We start from the raw sequence: 26,118 nt of genomic DNA, 5'->3' as shown, positions 1-26,118 counted from the left end.
GGCTGGAGAACAGAGGGGAAGAAAGAGGACGCAGTCTGCCTAACTACAATATCCCTACACAGAATCATTGGTTACCAAACACTCAAAGTTGAACTGTGCCTTGTCACTTTCTACGGTATTTCTCAGTAGTAATTTTCAGCAAAATCAAGTGGTTTTGTAGCTATGTAATACTGTGACAGTTGCCAGACTTTCTTGAGAGTAAAATACATTATTAACATTAACAGAACACAAAACAACAGCCATTAGCATCTCTGTTTCAAAATCGTGGGATCCAAGCATTGGCTTAGGGCGTGTTTCTGAATGTTCACATCACTGTCAGTATAGCCATGGAAGTCTTGGGTTACTGAGCAGAATTCTCCCACATTACATGAAATATTACCAATAGCAGTAAAGAGCTGTGTGTGTAGGAGTTTGAGGGAGTTAACTTCAGTCACTTTCTCACATGCCTAAGTTCATTATGACAGATTGAAGTACTACTAGACATTGGAGTTTGTCTGGTACACTGGAATTTCATGCACTGCTCCAGTTTTTCTTCACATTTAAGTTTTCAGTGTATGCTATCTTCATGCTGATGAAAGTAGTAGTCTTTCTGAACTTTGAAAAATATCTTGGATCCTGAATTCTTACCAATGTTCAGTACAGTAATAACTATTACACTACTAATCTGTCAGACTACCATCAAGCCCCTCAGATAATTAAAAAATAAAATCTTGACTCCAGTGGGTTAATCTAATTAGGTAAGTTCTGACCACATTCCTAAGTATACAGCTCTTTAAAATTCCCAAGAGGAAATAATTTCCAAAGCCAATACGACAGGATCTAAAAAGCGTGCTTTATGTTAGGTCTGTAAATGAGGTTTTTCTTTCCTTTTTTCTCTTTTATTTTGCAGTGAAGTTTTTCTTCAAAGAAAGGTAAATGTTTGACAGTTGGTCTGAGTACAGCTTGAACTCTGGCATCAGTAAGTTACAAGCTGGGATGGCACCCAAAAAGCAGTAGAGATTTTGATACTCAGTGGCAGTATTCTTTCCCTGCCCACAATGGGACAAAGCGGGAGATACTCCAGAACAAGACCTAGGAATGGTGATGTTGAACTCTCCTCTCCCCTCCCAAATTGTTTGGTTTCACATCACCTCAATGCTTACCAGAAACCTACTGCTCTTGTTGCAGGATGTAATTTTGAAACAATTGATGTTTACTCTAAAACCTCCACCAGAATCCAAGTTTTCCACTGCAGTGGGCTTCAGGAACAGGAGAAAAGGGATCCATTCTTCATAAACCTTTCTCAGTGCAAAAAGACCTTAGTTTTTTTGCTATATTAACTTCAGGATTGAAAAGCATCTTGCAATGGTGAAAACAGAGGAGAAGATTCTAGAGCACAATTATGAGAAGAATTACAGGGACTTGCATTCTGTTTCTAGTGCTATTTTGTACAGAGGGTCCTAGTTTGGTTTACCTTTTCCATCTCTAGAACTTTATCTTGCATCTCCTTCAGGGCACAATGGGATTCTGCTTCACTCAGCCTGGCTTGGACCAGCTCTTTTTCCAGCTGTAGCACAAAGTCTTCACTGTATCGTGAACTGCATTTATGCTACAAAGTTTGCAGAAATATATTTAGTATGAAGCACAGATGGTTTGCCGGATTTGGAGTGAAACATACATTCAAATATTTAACATGAGGAATACTAGCTTAAGATCAACAGAAGTGCTTACCTTATACAAGTCTACTAACATGTCCATCCAGACTGCCAACAATAAGAACCCTAATGCTATGCCCCTCAAACAACTGCACCTCCACATAGTCAAATGTGTAAGACCAAACTGAGTCTCCTATTAGTACTGATGAGCAACAACTCACACTTGTCATTGTTACCCAAAATTCTCAAAGGATCTGTGATTATTTTGTAATACACAAAGATGCTTAGGAAAGACTAGCTAATTACAAGGTGAATACAAGTATCTTTCTTGATCCCCACTCAAACTTTGATTCAACAGAAGCCTTCCATAATCTTGGATTTCAAATAAAGCCACGTATGCTTCAACGCACAATCACTTTGGTTTGCCCCTTTCTTCCACTCCAACCCTTGGTTCTCGCTTGCTCACACTATACAAACTCCTTTTGAGACTCTCCTCCAGGGTAAGCCCTGTGAATTTACAAGAATCCAGGCACAAGTAGCAGTATATCCCCTTCTAAACAGACAGTGCAGGCCCAATCTACAAAGAAATTTGGTTCTTTCCATACAGATCTTACTCCAAGACTATCCCCAGACAGTTTTACAGACCCAAACGCATTCCCTCAGTAATAAAGCAGCAGTTCAGAACTTACAGTCAACCTTTCCATATTTTGGGGGAAGGGGAAAAAACCCACAGTTCTGCTCAAAGAAGTTAATTCACCATTAACTTATTTCATGACTGTTGATTAAGCGGAATTAAAAGTGAAATCTATCCTTTTGCTTGCTGAAGCACAATTTCATGAAACTGCATCTTTCAACAGATACAACTGAAGTCACACTAAGTGTTTGTATTCAAAAGCCCCACTTAACTTTTTCCTCCAGTCAATAGTTACAAAATACATTTTATTTCTTTCTTGGGTAACTTTAAAATGACTTGAGATTCACCACAGATTGTCAGACTTGCTTGACAGGCTGTGCCATCCTAAATCAGCAGCATTTAAATTTCTGTTTTAGGAAAAAAAGTCTTGAAATCCCCCAAATGCAGTTGCCTTGTTACTGTGTATGCATAGCTACTCTAAAAATTAAGCTTAAAGGGAAATCATTTAATACGTCTTTGGGGCCATTAACTACATTGTGAAGAATAAATACTATACTTGGATTCATAGATGAAGTTTTATTCAATTAATAATGCAACTTTAAAATCCATAGAGTATTCGTTATACTCAAGATACAACTATTTCTTACTTTATTTTATGTTTGCATCAAACGATTTAGTTTTCTGTATCTAAAATCAGTTTACAAAATGAACAGAAAAGTCTTCAGTTCCATATGCTTCTGTTTGGGTATGACATCCCCTGACCTTTAATGCACAAACTGAAGGCAAACAAGACAAAACAAGTATTTACAACATGTAACTACATGCTTAAGGAAATGTTTTTAATTTATTTTTATACTTCTGCATGCCAGCTAAGCCTTTCGTCATGACTTACAGTACAATCCAAATTCATCATCTACACTAATGAACCTTAGTGTTACAATAAATTGTATTTCTTACATACATGTCTACGTGGATCTGTAATGGAGGGGATATTTACAAAGCATTAAAAGGCAAATATAACTCATGCAGGTAGTCTTTAGTGTCACTGAGACTATCCATTTAAGTGCTCATCCTACTTAACTGCAGTTGAGCACAGAATGCTTAAGATTCACACATACATACAAAGATCATAGTATATTTAATATTAGTTTTCCCTTATACAATACTAAATTAATTCATTTTTTTTTTCAACCCACATAGTGTCTTTGCCTCAGCAAGCAGTGGAGGTAACCCTGATTTGACTGTAAGGAGAGGATGGGTGGACAATGCTGATGCATTTCTACAACTGCTTTACACAGTAAGTGTAATATAGGAGCATAAGTAGCATATGTAACATGCAGAGAATAGGCAACAGCTCTTTCTTATTCCCAGGCTGTTTGTACAAGTTCATCAGATGATACACAACAGCACCTTAAATGGACTTTATGTTTCTTGTTCCAGATTCTGCTTATGATACATACGGAACAAGAATGAGTACAGTGTGCTTTCCTCAGTTAAGAAGTCCTCTTGAGTGAAAACAGCAGATTTGAAGAGCTGAATACATCCTGATTTTGCAACAAAATGTAAGTTTACTCTAAAGTGTTTTGGAGTACAAAAATCTAACTGATGTTTGTCAAATAATAAGTAATGGAGACTGTAAGAAAAGTTACTTATCCAGTTTCAGGCACAAATCATGCCTTCTTTAAATCTGTCTTTAGATTTCACCTAAGAAATATGTTAGGAGTACTTATCTATTTAGCCACAAACTTTAAATCAAGTCTTGATAGACTGGCAAAAAAACCACAGCCGAGATCAAAACAGATTTAAAAAACAGTATTCACAAGTTCAAAGGTATGATTTTTGCTCCTTAAAAAACCACACAATTTTAATAATTCAGTATATAAAGATAATATGAGTTTATAGTCAAAACAATGTTTGAAAACTACTTTAAGACTATTTTTGCAAAAAACCTGCTTTTATATACTTGCCTTAAGCCCTAGAATTTGTGACAATCACAACGTGAATCCAGATTTCCAGGCACCAGCCAAACATTTTAACCACAGTAACACTGTTTTTCTTAGCTGTGTTGAAAAGATGTCTGTAATATAAAGCACTAAAAATGCAGTTCTACAGTCATTTACTTCTGAAAGAAACAAGTTCTTGCTTGGCTTCACACAAATGGATTTATTTTCCCCCCAACTTTTCTTAAAAATCACAGAAACAGTAAGATCTCAGACTGACACAACCATTTCTAATACTATATTGACCGATGACAGATTAGTACATGTAATTACAGAGTGCTTTTCTAGTACTCTATACTGAAGGACAGATTGTTCAGCAGCTGCCCAGCTAACTTCGTTTACACAGTTAAGCACTAACTGTAGTATTTTACTACATACAGTATTTTTATTTTCTGGTTTTTGGTTGCAAATCAGAACATAGTATTAAAAAAAGTATACTGTAAAATAAAGTGAAGCCTTCCATAAGGTTGCAACACTCATTTACAAGCATATATTTCCTATATCAGTTATTATGCTCTTTATTATTATTAGTCATTTTAGCATGAGTTTCTGAAAAGAAACTATGCATTATGGAATTGCTGTAACAGTAACCACATACATGGCTATAAATTACCTTTAAAAATGCATATGCTGCCATCTGAATGTTTAGTCAATTAATTCTATCTTCATATAATATACTTGAAGAGCTTTCTTCAAAATAAGATGTGAAATTATTTTAGCTTGAACTGCCTCTCATTTCTTAGATTCTGTTTTCAGGCATTCAGACTGTAAACTGTGTAATCACTGAAAATTACAGTATCACTGGGAAAGACTAAGGTTTGTGTTCTGACAGTATATTTAACTGGCAGAAATAATTAAATTATTCATTTTTATACATCCAGCAGAAGCTACCTTTTTCATTTAGAAAAAACAGGAGAAAGAACAGAAAAGCATTCAGCACAATTATCAGGAGTAGGTTAAACAGGCTGATTACCCTCACCCTTAATTCCTCAAATACCATCACTCTCAGCATGCCTCAGAAGAAAACCTTCTGTATTCTCTTGAAGTCAGGCACAACTTCATCTATGCGGTTCTTGCTTTACTAGCAGTATGAGGAAGAAGCTGCCTTCCTCTTAATCTTTTGGTTACCCCTCACATCTAGAAGCCGTTGGCAAGTTTCTTTATTTAAAGATTAGACGAGCCAAAGACAGATTAGTACCGTTCTCTTCAAAACCATTCAGGCAAGTGTTTAGGTAGCTGAAGCACTGAACTCCAAGAGCACTTCAGAATATTGTTAGCTTTATAATTATTTATCAATATAAAAAAGTGCACGTTATGTACCGTTTTTAAAACCTTTACACTGACACAGTTGCTCTCTACTAAGATCTAAAAGTTTGCATCCAAAGTAAGGTTAAGTATAAAGTCTCCATCTCAAACTTTATTATTTTTCACTTCCTCTTCCCCTTCCAAATGACCTTAAATATATTCAGAAATATGTAGAATACATTTAATGACACTCAATACTTACCTTTAAGCCATCCAACTTGTGCTATCAAATCTCATAGAACAGATAGAATAAACCCTACATTATATTTAAATACAAATGCATAACCTTTTTACAAAGGATATTTTAGCCTTCTTAGAAATACCATGGTTTAGATATTTTTGCTACCAACAAAACAAAAAGCCCTACTCTTGTTTCTCCTGCCTCATGATTTACAAGCAAAAGCAGGTTGTGTTTTATTTTCTTTTTTTTTTTTTTGAAATCCCATAGTGTTGTTCAGAAGAGGCAACTACAAGTATCCACATGCAGTTCTTTTCATACATTCCTGTTCAGAAATTCTTACCCAAACTTTACAGTTTCTATCATGCTGAAACAGCTCAAGTTTGGAAAAGATACAGACTATAATATATAAAGGTACAGCATCTATCCTACATAAGTACAGATAAACTATGTTGCCATAAGGTTACTGCAATCATTTTTGCTAATCATAAACAAGGCTAAAATAATTGGGAGAAAAAAAGGAAAGCAAGTATTTGCAAGACAATACTGAAGAGGAGTATTGCCAGAGCAAAGCTACTGGCACTAGGAAGTGGCAGGAAGATTTATTGGTATGCTCTACTTTAAGTGAAATGCCAAAATTCAGAAGAAATCCATGGATTTCCACAAGGAGGTGCCCTAAGTGTACACAGCTGTTCACATTTGTTGCTCCTATTTCCAAGCTTGGAAACAAAAGTTAAAAGCCTGTTCAATTACAAATTTTACTAATACAGCAGAATCTAGGGAACTACTAATTGAAACCATCTTAACACTTTTACCACATTGTCTAAGTTAATTCACATGGTCCTCAAAACCACAGTGCTATTCCTCACACTTCAGAATTAGCCAGCTGCTAGGCACAAAACCCTCTAACCACCTGGATTTACAGCCTCATAGTGAGACTATTTCCTCCAATTAAATGATGATAGGAAAACAAGGCTGCAAGCATGCAGAGTAGGAAATGCGGCTCTTAAGTTAACTGCCCATTCTTGTGTTTTACTTACTCTCTGGTCATGTAGTACCTGTCTAATCTTCTGCCCTCAATCCACAGTTATTTACAGTTTTGCTCAGGACCAGTTCCCCAAGCCTAGCCAACCTGCCAGGCTTCCCCATCATTGATACTTAATAAGGTCCCCAGCATAATTAAAAGCATTAGCTTTAAAAGTCATATTACCCATCAATTAACCAATAGATAAATATAGCATTTTAGTATCTTAATAGCTTTTAATTGAGTGCAGGTAACATGGATGCCTCCAAAAACACATTCCAAAAGCATGTGTACTATTGTAATCAGAGAGCAAACAGCTGGCTACCCAAGTCTATAAACACTTCTCATTTTATTTCACTTGAAAGATTACAACATACCTAAAGTTTTCAAAAGCTTCCTGATCATAATTTCTTCATGTTTTTTTCCTCCTAAAGAAATCGCTAAAGTTAAATAGAAAGCAACATTACAGAGTAATAACTCCTTGCAACTATTCTAAAAGATGTACCTTTTTTACACTGAAATGCATTAAACAGACATAACATTTCTATAATGTTGCATTTAAGTTATGATTTCAGTCTAACAGTAAATCTCATCTCCACCTTCCAACAAGAGATACAAGTATTTCCAGAGCTTTGGTGGAAGATGTGTAAAACAAACTGCTATATTGCTTGTAAGGGATATGGTAAGCAGCTGCAGTATGCTCTAGTTCTAGAAAAGTACTATTTCAAACACCTGAAATGCCCAGGGCTTCAGATAAGTACTTGGATATCACTTAAAACAGTATGAGCATATTCACGTCAACACTGGTAGTGCAGTTTACTTAGCAAGTGAAGATTGCTGAAACTGCTTCACTCCCTCTTTCAAGAGAAAATACTGAGCACTTCCTAAGTGGTCTGAAGCCTTGCACATTATATTATTGAAACCACATAGCACATACATAGTACTACATACAGTTGCTAAAAGCTATTTTCCTGCTTTATCTGCACATAAGCCCACACCTTTTAATAAAGTCTTGTAGTTCCTAACTCGGACAATACCCTTCTATTTTTGCAAGCAGCAAATTTAAGCATGCTAGGAAAAAAATACAGGTACACAGAAGAAATGTTAACATAGAAGAGTGACTTAAATGAGAAGCTAAAGGTATTATGAATCAACTCTCAAATTTGAGTATTCGGAGTGCCACAGATTGCAATGGCTTGATTTTTATCACTAGGAGCTATCAAAGGTTTTGTGTGGTGTTTTGTTAGTATTTCTTTGGTGGTGGTGGGGTTTTGGCTTGGGATTTTTGTTGTTGGGTATTTAGCTTGGTGTGTTTTGTTGTGGTTTTTTTAAACTAATAACTTAGATCTTTCCAGGGTTATGAATCTCATCTATCAGTAAGAACAGAACAAAATACCACTTAGACCAATTTGTGTAATTTTAAGAATGCAAATCACAATGAACAAGCATTTACAAAGACAGCACAGAGACCATGTCATGATGAGGAAAAATAAACACAAGTGAGTGAAAAAGATGAGATGATGTGCTGCCAGGCTCCTTACCCATTGCTGCTGCTGCTGGAGCTCCCTGATGGTATTCTCAGCTTGCTCCAGTTTAGTAGTGGCCTCATCACTCTGCTGTTTGATGGTGGCCAGCTCCCGTTTTATGAGGTAGTTTTCCTCAGCCTCCTGGGCCCTTGTCACTTGTCCCTTAGGACATAATTTTATTTTTTTTTAAGCAATTGAAGACAAATCCAAGAAAGACTGCCTTTGTGATGCTTAGCTGCTTATTTCATCAGATTGGTTTTGCAAACAGCATAGAGTACAATTGGTAGAAGTTTTAGGACAAGTAATACTAAACAGCTGCTTTAGTACTTTATTAGAGTTCAGCATCCGTTTAGCAAGAACAATTGCGTACTTGCATGCAGTAAAATTCCTTTCATGCAATATTACTCAGTTGTACATGCACAGATTTAAGTTCCCAATATTCAATTTTAGTGTTAATACAGTGTCATAGAATCCATTTGTCATAGGAATTTGTACCAAAAAATTACATTAGGTTAGGCAAAATATTATAACGTGCAGGTATTGGGTTTATCTATTTTTAGTAAATAAAATTAAACAAGGTTCTAGCAAGAAATTAGCGCTATGTTTATTCCAAATCAGCAAGGCAGGGATAGAGTACAGCATGCAAATATGCATGCATTAAAGCAGTTTGGGTTTTCTTTGAGAGTAGGAAGAGAGTCATACAGAAAAAGACTAAAAGACTATACCTGTATCAATCTATCTGCCAAGGAAGCACTTTCCTACAAAGGAAAAATTTGGAAAGGAATAAGGAAAAGAAGAACCAAAACCAAAGGGGTGATAATAGTGACAAAAAAAGAGCTGAGAGAAACTGCCCAAATTCTACCCATTTTCTGTACAAACACTTTTTGCAAAATTAACAACTTTCCCTATAAATTAAGGCAACTCAGCCTGAAAGTCCCAGGAAGCAGCCTTTTCTGCAATAGATTTAACACAGCCCATCTTTGATACAAGAAGGTCTCAAAGTCAGATTTCTGTAACACTTACAATTTACCTACAGGAGAGTGGGTAGTTTTATTTCAATAGGTTGCTTCCCTAATTAACAAAAGTTACTAATACATTATCTGATATAATTAGTAGACAGATGGAAGACGTGGTCTATGGTCCAGCTCCAACACGAAACGAAGGCATAATCTGAGCACAAAGGAGACTCCACTAAGCACTGAGTCATTCATGCAGAACTAAAGCTTCCAGAAAGATGAAGGAGGAAAGTGGTGCAAACTGATAGACACAAGTAGAAAATTTCAACTATGACTGCTAATATTTTTTTTTACTGAACTCTTGCAGTAACTCAATTGAGCAGTTCATGGATTCTCTTTCCCTGCCAAAGTTTTGCAGGAAAGAAATTTTTATTTATGCATGCTGACAAGCACTACATTTCCCCTCCCAAAGTTGCACATTTAATTAATTTCTACTCTATCACCCTTGAAAACAGTCAACTTTTGCAGATTTGACAACAGAGAACACATCCATCCACAGACTATCTTTGTCCTTGGAACTTTTATTAAAATTAAAGTTCAAACTCATTGATGAGAGCTGTTACTTAGAAGTTAAGGTAAGATGTTTGTCATTAAGGTACACTAAGGAAGTCACAACTAAATGATGTAGATTAGGATAAGGAAAAAATATTTTAAAATGAAGTTTCCAACAGAATGTGTTTGTTCACACTTTATGATCTGTTTTTCAGATGCTGTGATGATAATGATATTCAGAAGTTCTTATTAATAAATAGCATTTTCTCATTTTGAAATGTTCTAATTCCAGTCAGAATGGAATACTTTGAAAGTGAATTCTGAAATTTTAAGTATGGGATTTGCAAAGGCACTAGCATCTGGCAGTTCATCACGGAGTTGCTAATACAAAAAAAAAAAATCTGCTTTCCAACACCTCTGCAAGTTAAGTATAAAACAGGGATATTTACTATTACAAATTTGCCAAGAGCATTGAAGTGATTCACTACAGCTTCAAACTTCTTGAAAAGACTCTGCTCTTTTCAGTTAATTTTATCAGGACTATCAATAATAGAAACAAATATGTTTATAAAATTGTATTTTTGGTCAAAACTTTCATAATATGTCCTCATTATGTGCACTTTTCCAAACATCGATCTTCAGAAATCAATTAATTAGAATTTGACATAGATTGACTCTTTTTCCAAGAAACTGTAATGGATTTACTATCTGAAGTGTGACATCTTTCAATTATGTCACTCTAAATTGACTCTCTACCATCTTCTTCCCCATGAAACATGAGCAACTCTTTGCAACTCACAAGAGCATTCAATGTCATTTCTTGAAAGACAGTTGCTATTGGTGGTTAAGATGAACAAGAACATTCTCATTCTAGAGCAGACCAGCTCAGATGCAATCTGTCACAGGAGGCATGATACCAGAATACAGGACGATGCCGTTGGAGAAGAATGCCTGCATGTTGGCAGTGTATTGACAACAGTTATCATGCATACTTTTAGCATTATATCCAGTTACAAAGCAGCCTAACAAAACTCTATTCCAGACTAAATCTGTGAGAAATAAATCTTAAAAGATATTCTCCCCACCACGTACCCAAAATTGCTACAAAAATTCAAAACTATGTAAAACAACTTAATGACAGCAGACTTCCTGTACTGAATGTGAATGCTGCAACACCACCCCTCTACTGCCATATTCACTAGTGATGGAATAATCTGCTTTCCTCTCCATCTCTCTGGTCATTGGTAGGTCTGTCATTTTGCTCCTATGTAAAAACACCCAGCAACTTCAGATTTTCAAAACTGAGGATTCTCTCACAATAACCTCTTTTCCACCCAAGCAGTCCACTATTTCATGTAGTCTTCTGGACTTTGAACAGATGCTTCTAATTCAGAAAGAAAACAGTACAACAAGAGTTGGGTATGTCAGAATGTCTGATTTCATATTCACTAAGAGCCAGACAAAACAACCTTAAACATTTACAAGCACTGATCCTAATCGCTTTGTTATTGCCAGGCTATTTGGCTAAGCACTGTTAGTAAACACCATAGATTAGCAGGAGAACCAGTAAACTAATTCTGAGATTCCTATTTCATATAATAAAACTACCATCAATTTAAGTATAAATGAACACAGATTAAATCTAACCACCAACATACTTACTTTTTCTAATGTTTCAATGCGCTGTTTTAGGAGTCTATTTTCAGTTCGTAACCTCTGGAAGATAACAGTTCAGAATTTTATTTCTCAAGTTATGGACTGGAAGTCTGATAAAAGCCAAGCAAGCTAACAACATTTTTATCTCATCACATCTATGAAAATCAATACAAATACAAAAATAATTAGTGACCTTTTTAACATCCTTTTTTATGATGTACTAACTCAAAACATGAGTTTAAACAGTTTGATACAGCAAAGACAAGAAGTAGTCTTGTGTTTTATTTGTATTGCACTAGATGAAAGCAGTATATCTGCAGGTGAACCACAGGGCATCACCACACATTAGACCTGCCAGCCTCCTCTTCAGAAACAGAGCTGGACACAGCCTTTGCAGTTAAGAAACACAAAAGTGCACTCCCTGCACTAGGACAGGCTAATGAGATTGCTACAAGGCTTCCTCCCTTCCTTTTGCTCCCAGTAATTTATGCTAAGTTATATAATAATATTTAATCTGTAAGGTTATAAAGCTATTTACCTCAGATGCCCCAGAAGTGACAAAGAGTTGTAATGAATTGCTTAATTTACCAGTGCATTTCCTATAAATTTTAGCAGTCAGCATTCAGATAGATATCTGTATCCCTAAGAACAGAGCCATGGACATCAGTTCAGTAATGCTTTACTCTGCCAGGCTAAGAAGCAGACTCAATGTGCTTGGTTTTCCATCTCCCTGAAATAGCAGAGCTTCTCAGCAGGAGAGAGTAAGTCAGAAATGGTTTATATAAGGTCCCAAAGCAGGGCCTAGACACAGACAGCTTGGGGTTGCTGGGTTTGGGTGGGTGCATGGGAAGTTTTTCCATTGTTTTTGTTTCTTTATGTTGGGGTGGGGTTTTTTTTTGGGGGGGAAGGGGGAGAGCAGGGAAGGATTTGAAGTAAGTTCAAATCCTAAAGTTCCAGTTGTCAATTTTATTTTGTCCTGTTCTATGAGAGCTGTCATTTGAGTCCTGCAAATCTTCTGATTTGAGATGCCATTACAGCAGGTCCTAATGCTGCTGCCTTGCTGCCTGTTACAATGGTAACACACTGCGTGAAAAAGCCTGGAACACCTTTGTGCTCCCAGGTGCATGTCACTGAATTTTTCTGAAGAATGAATGCCTTAGAAATGGATATTGAAAGGCAAAATGACTAGCAGTGGATGGGAACAAGTAAGGCTCTACCTCACTCCCTCTACTAAGCTTTATATACTACACTTGCCCATCATTTCTCCCACTGCTTTTTCTCATGGAACTGGCTAAAAATATGTCACAAGGAAGCAAATCCAGATCAAAGACCATGCTGTGAAAAAAAAATGTAAAAAAGGAAAAAAGCAGCAAAAGCCTATTTATGTCACAAAAGCAAAAAGATGCAGTTATTAAGTACGTACAGGAAGTAGGTCAGTTAGTAAAAGGGAAACATAAATCGCACTCAAAGGGTGGGGTTTTTTTCCACATTATATATCAATTGCAGAAGCGTCAAAAGAAAAAGTGACTACAGACAGAAGACACTCAGTCTTGGGTCCAATGCATAAGCAAAATCAAGGTCTCAAAATCAATCATAAACCACTTAAGTGCATTCTGATAAAGTCTATCTTAATACATTTCTTACAAAGCTCCTGTGTGGGACACCTAATCTAAACCAGCATATTTGGAACCTCTGATGAATGAGGCCATCTGTAATCGAGTTTTAGTAAGTAGAAAGTAATGGAAACTAAGTACAGCAGGTCTCCAGAGATTTTTCTTTGAGTGTCCATTATGAGTCTCAATAATTTCACTTTACGAGCAGGCATCCCAAATACAAATGCTAAAAAAAATTTGGGGGACCTCAGTTACATGGCCTGCTACATATACCAATCAAAGATGTAACCCCACATCTAGGAATTAAACTGATCCATAGATAAGTTTGTTGAGGCTCTCTTACTTTAATTTCAACTTGTTCTTCCATTTCTTTTGTCTTTATTGTAGTGTATTCCTTTTCTAACCTAAAAATCAGAAATAGTAACTTAGGGTTAGAAAACTTGTGGATAACTTGGTGTAATACCTAACAACAGTAGAACAGAGATACAGATTATTGATATTCCCTCTGTTTAAGTGGCCACTTGAAATACACTCCTGTAAATATTTAGACTAGACATTAAGTTTAAACAAAGACTTCTGTAGATACAAACAGATTCTGAACTAGCACTCTGGAGTGCAGGTGCTTGCTTGTATACATTTACAGTGGCAATGATTTGGAGCTACTCTGTAATAACCATTCAATGTAATTATACAATAGTCAATTCAATAGATTCAGCCAAAAGAAAACAGCTTGGAAAGCCTGGAAGACAGAAAGATGCAAAGATATTTGAGACAAATTTCTTAAACATATAAAACAATTTTGGCCCCTCTCCAGCAAACTATAGAACTGTCCCAATTGAAAAAGGTGGCAACAAGAAAAAAACAAGCCAAGATAAACAATGCCTCTACAGAAGGCAACCAAGGAAGCTTAGACTCAGAATGGTAGGATTTTAAACTACATACACTTATAGTAGGTTTCAGAGAAAGTGTTCTTCCTGAAAGTGTTGTTACTAGTTCTGTTTTAGAAAGGACTGCTCACTCTATGGCACTGGTCATAGGCCACTGACAGAAGGATTGGCAACTTCAGCTTGAAAGACCCTAGCCCAGTCAGCAGTGCAAGAACAGTGAATGTACAATACATTACAACCAGCTGGAGAATCACCAAACTTAACCCTGGAAAAGCACGATATGTGCAACTTGACTCATCAAAACATAATTTGTCAAAGGCAGAAAAGATGACATGCAACTAACCTTAAAAAAAAGTAATACTATGCTCAGGATTTCAAACCTCAAGTGAAAGTTATTTTACAATTACCAATGGTATTACAAAGTTTCATTAATTTACATTTTAAACAGCACTAATCTTGACTATACATGCACTCTGTAGCACTGTGAATACTCTTCCAGTTACTGAGAACTAAAGTTTTAGAATTCGGGCAGATCATAAAGTTTAACCTCCTTTCCCTATTTGACCCTCGAGAAAAAAAAACAATACCTCCCCCAAAAAACCTCACCCCTTCACCCCCTCCACAGCTTTTCCTATTTGGATCCTGTTTACAGAAGTGCTATAATTCCCCATTACTTGCCTTTCTTCAAAAGCTTTTAAGGTTATTTTTATAAATGAGATATAGCTTTATTATATTTAATAAAATTAGCAAATACTGCTTTAGAAAATTTTTCTTGCAGACGGAACTTCCATTTTAACTGTCTATAGTGAAAAACCCCCAAAATTTAAGATGGCAAATTCAAAATGAAATACTGAATAACTAGTTTTAAAGATGAACAAACAGTAGCTCTTAGCAACAGTATAATCTATTTTCTCAAAATGTTATACCTACTTTTTCATCTTTTTTGCATTGTATTTGACTTGGTAAGATGCTTGGATTAATTTGTCTGGACCACTGTCAAACTGATGTGGAATGACCTTTTGAAAGTGCTAAAAGCAATCAGAGCACAAGATTACATGTAATTAATAGCTGCAAGGAAATACACACACACACACACTGCACATTTCAGACATCTTACAGTTATTGTAAGTTTAATTTACCTGTAACATTCCTTCCATGTCAAGTTGCAGTAATTCTGCTTGGTTCATCTGAAGTACTGCTAGACCTACTCGAAATACTATCTCTAAACCCTGAAAACAGAGGTTAAGAAATATCCAACAATTACTCATGGCATTGTCAACATTACAGAATAATTCTTTTTACTCATGTTGGAAATCTCACCTAGTTTCTCAAACAAGCAAAAGGGCTACTGAAAAAGTCTCTCAACAAACTGGTTCTGGGTTTCTTATTTTGCCCCAAGGACAAGTAGTCCAGCTATCTGCCCTGATGCCAGACATGCCCCCAGAGAGGCTCCAGCTGCAGTAAAAACTCTTGAGTGACAGGCGTTCTTTATGTCAGCTTTGTCAAACACTTTAAATTTATTAGTACAAAAACCTCCAGGTACTACTTAAAAAAGCCATTCTAATTTCAGACATGGTACAATGCAGTGAAACTACTTAGATACAAGGGAATGTCTCACTCATATCTACTATCTATTTTGGACATTCTTGAGTGTAAGCTGGAAGGATCCACCTTTGACTTCCTATTTTCTAAAAGATGATTGCAGAGAAAGAGCATAAATGGACCATAAACTTTGGTTTGTTACCAGTTAACAGTCACACAAAGCTCTAATCCTAAACACAACTTGGGTGCCTTCGTGATAGTGACACTGAAGAGTTCCATATATTTCTTTGGCTACTGTTCATCATCTGGACAATAGAAGATGCCAACACTCCCTCTTCTTGGCCTGAAAGCAGCATTACTTTCCACCCCAAACTTCCTATAATACTAAGAAACTGATGTCCTTGTTGTATGCAATGCTATTGCACTGCATCCAGAACTGACCGATCTGGTTGCATACAGTAGCTACATTCAAAGATTTAGTTGCTCTTCCTTGACAAGCTACACACGCAGACATTGTCCTCTACAAAATAATCTGGTAAGCATAAGGACTAAAAAGCAAGACTATCTGAGATTTGCCCATCATAATGGGAATTATACCACTACCTAAATAACTGCTTTTAACAGCCACTCTTGCAATAGAACATATGAGTATTGAGTAGTTACCTCAGACATAAAGATATCAAATATTCTTGTTGCAATTGGTAGTGGAAAAGTTGTAAGGAATATAGTTAAAAACCATGACGATGCATACATAGAAGTGTGGAAACTCTGAGACTGAAAGTGCACATAAAGCTCTGGAAGATGCTCCTGGAAAAGAAAAAAACTTTAAGCTTCTGCTGGTAGTTTTAGTGTGTCTGTGTTTTTGACAAATTTTGAATAAATTAAGGAAATAATTGATATTTAGCACAGACAGCAGCTTTGTAACACAGACTAGGAAAGATACTACTCAAGAACCATGCAACAGAAGTCCCAGTATAGAACGCCCTACAGCACTTCTACCTTGCAAAGCACAGCTTACAGAAACACTTCCTGATCCCAACAGGAAGTCTCAAGTTTGTAAATCCTTATGTCACATCTAGAGTGGGCTACAAAAAAGAGCTGGAAAGATCTAGGGTATAGCCAGAGACCTACGTCTTATTTGCTACGTAACATCCCATCATCATGTTAGGAACTAGATCACAAAATGCAAACCTATTTGTGTCTATCAGCCTGACCAGGAAGAAAGTGTTCTGTGCCCCAAATCTGAACACAATTTTAATTCTACATATGAGGGTATCTCCCAGTTTCTTTTTTTTTTTTTTTAAAGATAGCTAGAAATTGACTATGAAGACATTGACTTTCAGAATCTTCAAACAGAATTAGACATTCATTGCTTAAAGCATAGCAATACAAATCCTCATGCTTCAGTGTTTAGAGCCACTCCCTATCTGCCAAAAGGTTCAAAAAGCAGACCACATGAATTTACTTCTGAAGTCTGGAAACTAGCTACTGCCAAGAGGACAGCCTGTTAGCTAACAGACAAGCCTGCTCATGAACTGTGGTTCTCAAGTTCCTTATTAATAGTTACTGAAGAGAAAGTTTGATAGGTTTTGTACGTACCTGTATCATGCATTCAAACTGGTACATACAAAGGCCCAGTTCAGCCATGCTTGGTTTAAAGAGTTCTCGTAGTCTGTAATCTTGCATTAATTTAACAAACACACAGAATGCCTCTTCTTCTGGCATCTATATTAAAAATAAAAAAGCACAGTAAAAACTCTGGACAGATGTAAGTACATATCAGAGTAAGTGCCTGGGAAGGTTTAGTTGGGTTTTGTGTGTGCATGTGCAGTGGGGTTTTTTCAGTTTTGTTTTTTTTTGAGGGGTTTTTTTGGTTGTTGGTTTGGTTGGTTGTTTTTTTTAACGGATTTATAACCAACTACTGCAATGAACTTTTGTATGTATTGAATTCTATCAAGTGATTTCTAAACTGAAATGGAGGTCTGCAAGTTTCTTATAATAAATCCTACTTTGTCAGAAAAAAGGCAGCTTTAAGATTATCAAATCAACTGTGAAGTTCCATTTGAACTCTGAGGAGGTTCATGTAATAGAACTGAAATGAGAAGTTCATTAATAGTTGAAACAACATTCACCAAAATAGCTTGCAAGTCTGCAATCCTACCTTAGCTCTGAGAAATAAATGTATTCTCCCACTCAGAGATAGTAACTTCTTGGCAAATAGAACCACAGAGAATAAATCTCATTTGATTTGCACAGTAAACAGCTGTCCTTGCCAATTCCATTGTAACAAAACGACAAAGGAAAACTATTACAGGAATTCCCAATAAAGCACCATGATGCATTATGCATTCTAGCAGGGATTTTAAGGTTCACATGTTTTTAATATTGTGTTTACCTGCATAAGCAGTAATCCAACTATAAAAGCGCTTCCTTGACAGTATCCAACCTCACGATCCACCAAAGAATAAGCCTGGGAAATAAAGTTTTAAGACTATCAACAATTAAAATCTCATTATCAATAAAAAGTAATCATCATTCATGCTATTATTTTGCTAATAGTTTACTCTTCCTCTCCCAAATCCAGTGAGGACAGACACTCTATTCAGAAGTTTTAGTCGGGTATTCTAGTTACTACCTGCTGCTACGAGGGGTATGAACTCTGCTCTCTGACAGCCTACTTAGTTTTAGCTAAGGCATACTTGAAAAAAATACATGCACTTTTCAACTACAGCATCTTCATGTTAGAGTTACAGGAGTTACTGTGATTTGGAGACCTGCCAACTTTTCTGCTGAAACTACGTGGAATGGAACAGTCTGTCTCAAAATTTAAGCTTTAGTACAATGAAGACAAAATAAGGCAAACTTAATCTTACAGTAGCATTCTTATTTTCTGCTTGGGCACTGTAACAACTGCACTTTAGCTTGTGTCTACCATTTACTGCTACCACTTGGAGGTTCAGAAGCACTTGAAAACCAAAGGCTAGTTCTGATTGATGGTGTTCTTGCCTTGGTCAGCAGTGGCTACTTCACTTCATGGCAGACTTTATCCATTATGTTACCAGCAGTTAGCACGTGACTTTGTTTTAACACAAATTTAGTAAGTTGAAATCTCTCAACATAAAACCATTAACTATAGGAATACCATATTTGAAATCTGTCTTTGAAACTGGAATGTAATTTGTTAAACCATTCGTGTCAAGTGGAGTAAGTTTAAAAAACCTGAACACATAAAATTGATGCAAGTTCAGTATAGACAAAGCAAATTATTTTCCAGACTTTCCAAATGTGCACATTCCTACTGTTTTCCAGGGACGAAATACTGACTTACCTTCATTACATTGAACAAGACCTCCTGTCCCAGGCTGTCTTTTTCTTTAAAAAAATCATGTTCAGGGTATGTTCTAGCAATGTCTCTTCTTATTAATTTCTCACAAGGAGATGTCATTTTCAAAAGCTCCGAATACTGATCCTTAATCGGCATGCTTTGAGCACTGCATAACAGTTGCCAAACAATTGCTCTGAAATGATGAGGTATCCCTTTTCGAACAAGCTCCTAAAGCATAACAATAAGACAAATTCGTTTATATTTCCTGAAAATATAAACATAAGCCTAAAGAACAAAACACTTCATGTTGAAGTTCATCATAACTTCAGAGAATGTTTATATCATGTCACAAACCAATCATACAGTTTATGTGTAAACCTCAGTTTTAGCCTGATATTGTCAGCTAACAAAAGCAAGGAGAGTCAGAATCATCTTCAGTGGCTAAATTAGCTAATGAAAGTAGTCGCCTATTCAGAGTAAGCTACTTCAAAAATGGAATATTCAAGTAATTCTAAACAAGAAGTCCCATGAGCCAGAATTTAATACAGTTATTTTTATATTTCACAAAAGATTACTGAAGATAACACCCTTAATTGTATTTTTAGTGATTGAGATATAAGAAATCACCAATTAAAAATTATTTCCAAGACAGGTAAATGATAGAAAGTGGAGCTAAGTGCAGCACAGCCAACTGCAACAAGAAATATCGCACAGTACTATCAGAAGTCACTTGACAAGTTGTGTCTAATTTGTCTGGTATGCCACTATTTCCAAGTTCTTTTAAGTATTTAAGTGTAGTTTCAGACACTGGACCAAGAAAACATTTAAGTTTACATCTACTGAATTACCTAAATTTATCTTCCCTGAAAAAAAATCAGCTAGGTATCACACAATTCAAACCTTCCCAAGTCAATAGATCTAAAGAATCTGGTGCTTGTCTTTTCAGAAAGCACAAGCAGAACGTAGTGTTGTTGCTTGAGCTGAAAACTGAGAAAAAAAGTATGAGTCTGGAAGTTTATAGACTGTCTTAGTGGTATTTTCTGAACTAGGATCAGTGTGACCTAGAAGATTGTCTCTTCAAGACAAGACAGTTCCTTTAATACCTTTTTGTACCTTAAGAACTGTTATCAAATGTTCTTCTCCTAAAGGAGAGTTTCTTTCACTGGTATTTATTCTGAAGCCACAGTAATCTCCTATTCTGCAAAGCTTCCTCTTTTTCCTTTTTGTTCCAACTATTTCTCCTACTTCTCCAAACTAAGATTAATGAACAGTGGTAACTTAAAAAGACTCCTGCTTTCAAGTTTTGTTTTTAAGTTTGAACTCTGCTGCTGCAGTTTTGCATCACTGACCTCAATTTTCTAACATCCCTAAGATGTCCAGCTTTCTTCAGAATCATCCCAGTAATGCCACTCCAATATCTGTCCCATCTACAACAAAGCCATGATGCCCTGTGTTATTTCCTAAAATATTTCCAAGACAACAACCCTAACACATCAGCTTTCCACATCTGACTCTAGCTATTGATTGTCAGCAATGCACTATCAGATTGCAGATCAGCCATCCTAAAGCCTCGAGGGCTACTAATAACAAGGCATTAGCAAGTGTTTTTTTGCTTTAAGTTACCATGCACCTGCTTGGCAAAATAACAGGGTTAATCCCTCCAAGAATCCTAAAGGAGCAGCAGGAAAACACATCTACTAAGCAGCACTAAAAAGGTGCTATCCTACACAGTATTATGCACACTGAAAAGCAGGAATTAAGTCATCCTTCAGAATCTCTCCATAAACAGGAAGTGTGTTCTGAAGTGGATCAAAAGACAGAAGGACAGAGCACATCACCTATGCAGGAAGGTATACACACTTATGTCTAAAACTCAAATTTATCAGATATCTAATAACTTCCCAGACAAAAAGATACCTATGCTGCTAAAGTCATACCTACGGGCACAATCAGGAAATAGGTATGGATGCTCTGGTGTTCCATCGAAAATGCAGAATGACACAGTTTAGGCTGACTTTCCACAAAAAATATTGACAATTATTTAACCAAAGGAAAAAACTCACTAGCAATATAATTAAATATTTACTGAAATTGCTCCCCAAGTTATACTTGGCTAGCTGTAAAAACAAGCTATATCCACAACACTTAAAATGTTCAAATGCAGGCAAGTCAAGTGAACTTATCTACTTATAGCTACTTAGTACCATCTCACTTGTGCTTTCTCTTGCCAGGTTCATGTGGCCTTTTGGGAACATCTTCCCAAAACCTGTTCTCCCTATGCAAGCAGGAAGTCTTGATTTAATTTTCTTCCCTTGTTTCCTCTCTCAAGTCATGTTCTCTCTTCACAACTGCTTCACATAAAAGATGCTTTACTTTAGCCCATTGTTCTGCCTTCCCACAACCTATTCATACACATGCATTTCAAACTGCTCAAAAGACCCTGAAATTTGTATTCTGCACATAAAACTACAGACTAGAGTCAGTAAAGAACCAAAGCAGAACAGACTTGCCTACAAACAAAAAATCCCACACTGCTGTGCTTGCTGCCTCTGAAAGAGCAACATGTTCAAGTGTCCTAGATACTTTTTAGTTTGAATTTAAAGTGTAATCAAATTCCATGTTCTGTACATGCCCATGACTAACCCAGACTGGACACACACTGGTCAAAGCTTCTGCAATTCACTCAGAATTTAGAAACTAGGTGGTGTTCCCCCTAAGGTCATCCCTGGGGTCAACACACTTGGCATGCACAGAAACCTAACCTCATCAGAGCCTCGTACAGTTGAATTATCAGCTCTTCTAATAAGAATGCTTTAAAAAGACAGCTGCTCAGTGGGAAAATAATAGGGCATCTGATAGCTGGATTTGATGAAGGTGGGTGTTCAGTAACTCTATTTTGAAAACATGAAGCAAATGTTCCCTGTATTCATGGGAATCTCTGAGGTAGACTGCAAGCATTAGTATTCAAGATACAGTAGAAGTACCTAGTTTTCAGTAAGAGACATTTGCTGGGCAAAACTGTTACCAAAGGCTGGTAGCAGTTACATAGGGAGCACTAAGGCTTAGGGATGGAAGTAGCTTCAGCTGGAAGCTTCTATTACATGTTTATCTAGAAAATACATAAGGCCGACAGGAAGATAAAACAGTATCACTTATATGACATTACAAATATATCCTAAAAATAGTGTCCAACTACTACCTTTACTTGCTTTTCTTTCTTTTTCCGTACATCTTCCCATTCATTCACAATTCTCCCCCACAGGATCCATGAGTCTTCTTCAAGATGGCTGAGATTGCTAGAAGCTGATGAACTAGATACTAGAGAAGACCCACTATTTCTTCTTGACCCATTTACTGACCGCAAGGATTTACTATCTGTTTCCAAGAGTCTGCAAAGAAAGCACACAAAAAAAAATTCAAGTTCTTCTAATCACAGGACCACACTATTGTTTGTTTACAAGTCAACTCTTCCAACCTCTTTACAAAGAATGCACCCAAAGGTTTCAGCAGAACAGTTTTTCCAACATCCATTTGTACTAAATTTGAAGAGAACTGGTCAATGTTACTGTTTCTTCTGGAGATCTCAAGTAATTCTGCAAACAGAAGAACAGCTCACATTGCAGCCTTACAAGAAACGGATAAAAATGTCACATCATGTATCAACAACACTAAGAATTGAGATTGATACAAGCATTTTGTGGTCTCATTAAGTAGATCTTAATACATAAAGATATCAAATTAGAGAAAGTGCAGAAGCACTGTAAGTACAATGCTCTTTTACACATTCATCAACTGGTGATTAACAGCCTTACAGGGAAGATGCTTTGTTTTGAGGCATAAGTACCAGCAAGAAGGCTTTGATTTTACTAGCAAAAAACCCCACAGCTGTCATGCATCAGACTGACAAAGAGAACCTAAAGAAGTTAAATATCCTCAGTGATAGTGTCAAATGTCCAAGTACTGCAAAGGAGATGGTAATGTTAAACAAAAGAAAAAATTAGCCTCCTAGAAGTCTGCCTGATTACACTTTTTTAATTCACAGCATATATACAGACTAATTAAAACCTGGACCAATTTTAAAACACCTGACATTTGCTGACAACTGTTCACAAATCAACATGGTGTTATAAAGGCACAGGAAAAAGTCTCAGACCTAAAGAATGAGGACCAGGCAACAAAAATGGTTAGTATAGCTAATGAAAATGTAATTAAAGCCTGGAGGTCAGATGTGAGAACTTCTGGGGTTATCACGGAGCAAGGTATAAAGACATACCAAGTGCTGGGCAAGCTGCTGAAGAAACTTCCCTGTTAGCTGGTTGCTATAGCCATCAATTTTGCAAGGAGCTGGGCATTCTGGGCAAAAAGGCATGCTTTGCTTATCCTCAGCTAATATGGAGCCCCATAAACAGGGGGAAGTTTTTTAGACCACGTTAGGTAAGAGCAAGAATTCAGACTAACTTAAAAATTGTTTTGCTATATCAAGAATTTCATTTGTGCTTTAATTTCCAAGAATTCCAACATATGTAAATCAGAGTGATCTAGTTAAATAATTTCTCAATGCACCTGCACAAAAGCTAAACCGCCCCCCATCCCCCAGCATTTCAGCAAGGTCACATTAGGTTTTAGATATTTAAACTATAACCTGAGTTATATTGTACCTGAGATTTGTACACAAATCTCAGCATATCTACAATTTTTAAGCTCTCTGCCATGATAGATATTTATACTAGCTTTCCCTGTCCCCAGCTTTCACCTACTGGTGTTTATGGAAGTTAGCGGAAAAAAAGTAATTTCATTCATGAAGACAAGAACTGTCTCTGCAGTAATATTTTGTTTGGAAAAGGGTTAAATAGTAGTGCCTTTGAAAAAGAAAAATGAAGTTTTTTCAAGGCCAATTTTAATTTAGCCCATATTAAGGGAATGCAGAAAATCTTGAAGAAAAAATAAATCTGTCTTTAACATTAGAAACATGGCCTATACTGATCCATAATGAAAATTTACAGTTTGGAACTCCTCCTGTCAATCTGAGACAGTGCCTAAAGATCAAATTCAAAGTAATCACAGAGGAAAAAACACAGAATAAACAATATGATTATAAAAACAAGGTTCTAACTAGTCACTTTTCACAGCTTTCTAGAGAAGTTAAGCTAAGTTTCTGTAATTTGACCTTACCTGGATAAATTCATTGTCCTTAGATTTGAAAATGGGAAGATCTTTTTACAGTAAGTAGCAAGTTCTGTGGCATTTAGTCACTGTTTTCTTTCTCCTAAAACTTTTATAAATGATTTACTAATGCCAAACAGCTCCCCACCAGGACTCTGGACCGAGTGACCTCATTCTGAGGGGAGTTTCAGTATAATTGGATTACAGAACACTACAAAACATAGCTTGATACAATTTGAGTTCTTTCCATTTCTAGCTGTTTATGTCAGTAAGGAGAATATGAATTAAAAGCCAACCATGAAAAGGAAACCTTTAAAAATATCTATCACCAACAATTCCTCTAGCAAGCAGAAACAAGAATAGTTCCCTGTGTTCAGAGTACAATTCCTTATCAACAAAGTGCCACTGTGCTAAAATGCAGATTCAAACTGTTCTGAAACTACACTGCACCCAGCATAAGAGCATCAAATTTCTGTATTAAAGTGTAGTATCTCACAAGAAACAGTACACTTAATAGGATAGTCTCTAATTAGAATTCACACAGAAGACTACTGTGGAATTGAACAACAGGTCTGGCTAAAGCTAAATAAACCAGACAAGACTTACTAGCTTATTTACTAAATGAAGAAAGCTGACTTGAAAAAGAAAGGCTGGCAAGCCCAAGCTCACATTCTTCTTTCAACAAGCAAACTAGTCTAACTGCGGGGCTTAATGAAATGACTCTAGATGTAAAGACATTACACTAACACAGATAAGTGTTCCAAAGAACAGCTATTACTGCTTTTCAAATAAGAATTAGTCACTTAGTCATGAACAGAGCTGAATGCCTCAGATTAAATGCAAATCACCTTTCTTTACAGCACTCTAACTCTTTTTTTCTTCTTTTGATAAATTTTCATTTGCTACTAGCACAGCAAAAATTACATATAGCTCAACTTCAAAGGACAGACAATCCCATAGACCACAAGGAAGAGAGGTCCATTCTCAGTAAAGATCTAGACAGATAGAATAAATTCCCTGTCAAGTTTTATTGCGATTAGGCTGCAGAATATGAATAAGAGAGAAGACATGCCAGGGAACACAATTGCATTAGCCCCTCCTCCTCCCAGTTACTCTTTTCCTCCACTGAAAGTTACTACCCTCATAACTGAATCAGCAGAATTAAAAACCCCTGAGTACCTCAACTGCCTCAGGGCAAAGTCCAGCATGCTAGTAGAAGCAGGAACAGAAGCTCACTTGAGCTCAGCTATCAAACTCTGCACTTCACTACTGCACAAGGGATAGCAGTCTTCAGTAGGTATCAAAGCCCTGCAGCTACCTGCTAAGTCTAAAACCTGTTTGGAGGACAAGTTCTCCTTTACAGTCAACCTCTCGTGAACTACCGAAACATACTTGTCAAATTTAACCAAATTTTGCAAGAGGCCAGATGACTTGGACATCCTGTCTCAAGAATGCAGCTAAGTATGGGTTCTGGAAATTCAGCATTAAGAAATCACATGGTCCAATTTTACTTATTAGTGAGACTGCCAACTTGCAATCACTGTGTACGTCAAGAGCAACTGATCCAACTGAAAGTCCCATCTTGAACCGTAGATGGTGCAGATAAATATACACTCATGGAAAGGCTGCCAAGAAAATGATTACTTACTACACAAAAAAGCCAGGGTGAACAGAAAAGACTGATTAGCAATTTACTTTTCATGAAAGTAAGACATTATGCATCTGCCACCATTAGCGTAACAGCAAGATGCATCTACTGTTTCTTGCAAATAAAGATGGCTGAATGCTGTTCCATCTCTAAACAGAACAGGTTATACAATGGAAAGCAAGAATTGGGTAAAAATGGAAAAAATAGAGAAAATGAAATTCAGGAATCTTTAGCATTTCAAAAAGCTAACAGAAATTACAGTTTTGATCTAAGAAGGTGAGAAGGTTATATGACAGTTTCATGCCTGAGATACTCCATTTTAAATACAGCTGGACTCAATCTTAAAGGTCTTTTTCAACCAAAATCATTCTATGAAATTGGATACTGAAAATCACATGGCTCCAGTGTAAATTCTAGGATTAGAGGCAGCTATAAACACTCCTGTAAAACCATGAGAGAAAAAACATCTTTTAGA

General features: G+C 36.5%; 1 protein-coding gene across 8 annotated transcripts in view; it reads right to left on the bottom strand.

The window, feature by feature from the left end:
• The window catches only part of EVI5 (ecotropic viral integration site 5), an 81,454-nt gene that overhangs the window by 42,207 nt on the left and 13,129 nt on the right, over positions 1–26,118 (bottom strand). For 4 of the 8 annotated variants that reach the window (XM_054834334.1, XM_054834335.1, XM_054834336.1 and 1 more), the window contains 12 exons: positions 22,032–22,221; positions 18,836–19,060; positions 17,903–17,977; positions 17,107–17,232; positions 16,171–16,314; positions 15,105–15,194; positions 14,896–14,993; positions 13,422–13,482; positions 11,472–11,525; positions 9,027–9,059; positions 8,317–8,463; positions 1,454–1,588 (listed from right to left, as the gene is read on the bottom strand). In XM_054834334.1, the coding sequence (XP_054690309.1) occupies positions 1,454–1,588; positions 8,317–8,463; positions 9,027–9,059; positions 11,472–11,525; positions 13,422–13,482; positions 14,896–14,993; positions 15,105–15,194; positions 16,171–16,314; positions 17,107–17,232; positions 17,903–17,977; positions 18,836–19,060; positions 22,032–22,221 (1,378 nt within the window). Of the gene's footprint in view, positions 1–1,453; positions 1,589–8,316; positions 8,464–9,026; positions 9,060–11,471; positions 11,526–13,421; positions 13,483–14,895; positions 14,994–15,104; positions 15,195–16,170; positions 16,315–17,106; positions 17,233–17,902; positions 17,978–18,835; positions 19,061–22,031; positions 22,222–24,004; positions 24,116–26,118 lie in introns of those variants that run through there. The other 4 variants (XM_054834333.1, XM_054834331.1, XM_054834337.1 and 1 more) reach the window with 4 other exon arrangements.

This window comes from Grus americana, chromosome 8 (assembly GCF_028858705.1).
Source record: "Grus americana isolate bGruAme1 chromosome 8, bGruAme1.mat, whole genome shotgun sequence".
NCBI lineage: Eukaryota > Metazoa > Chordata > Aves > Gruiformes > Gruidae > Grus > Grus americana.
This window is presented reverse-complemented; position numbering and strand designations above follow the sequence as displayed.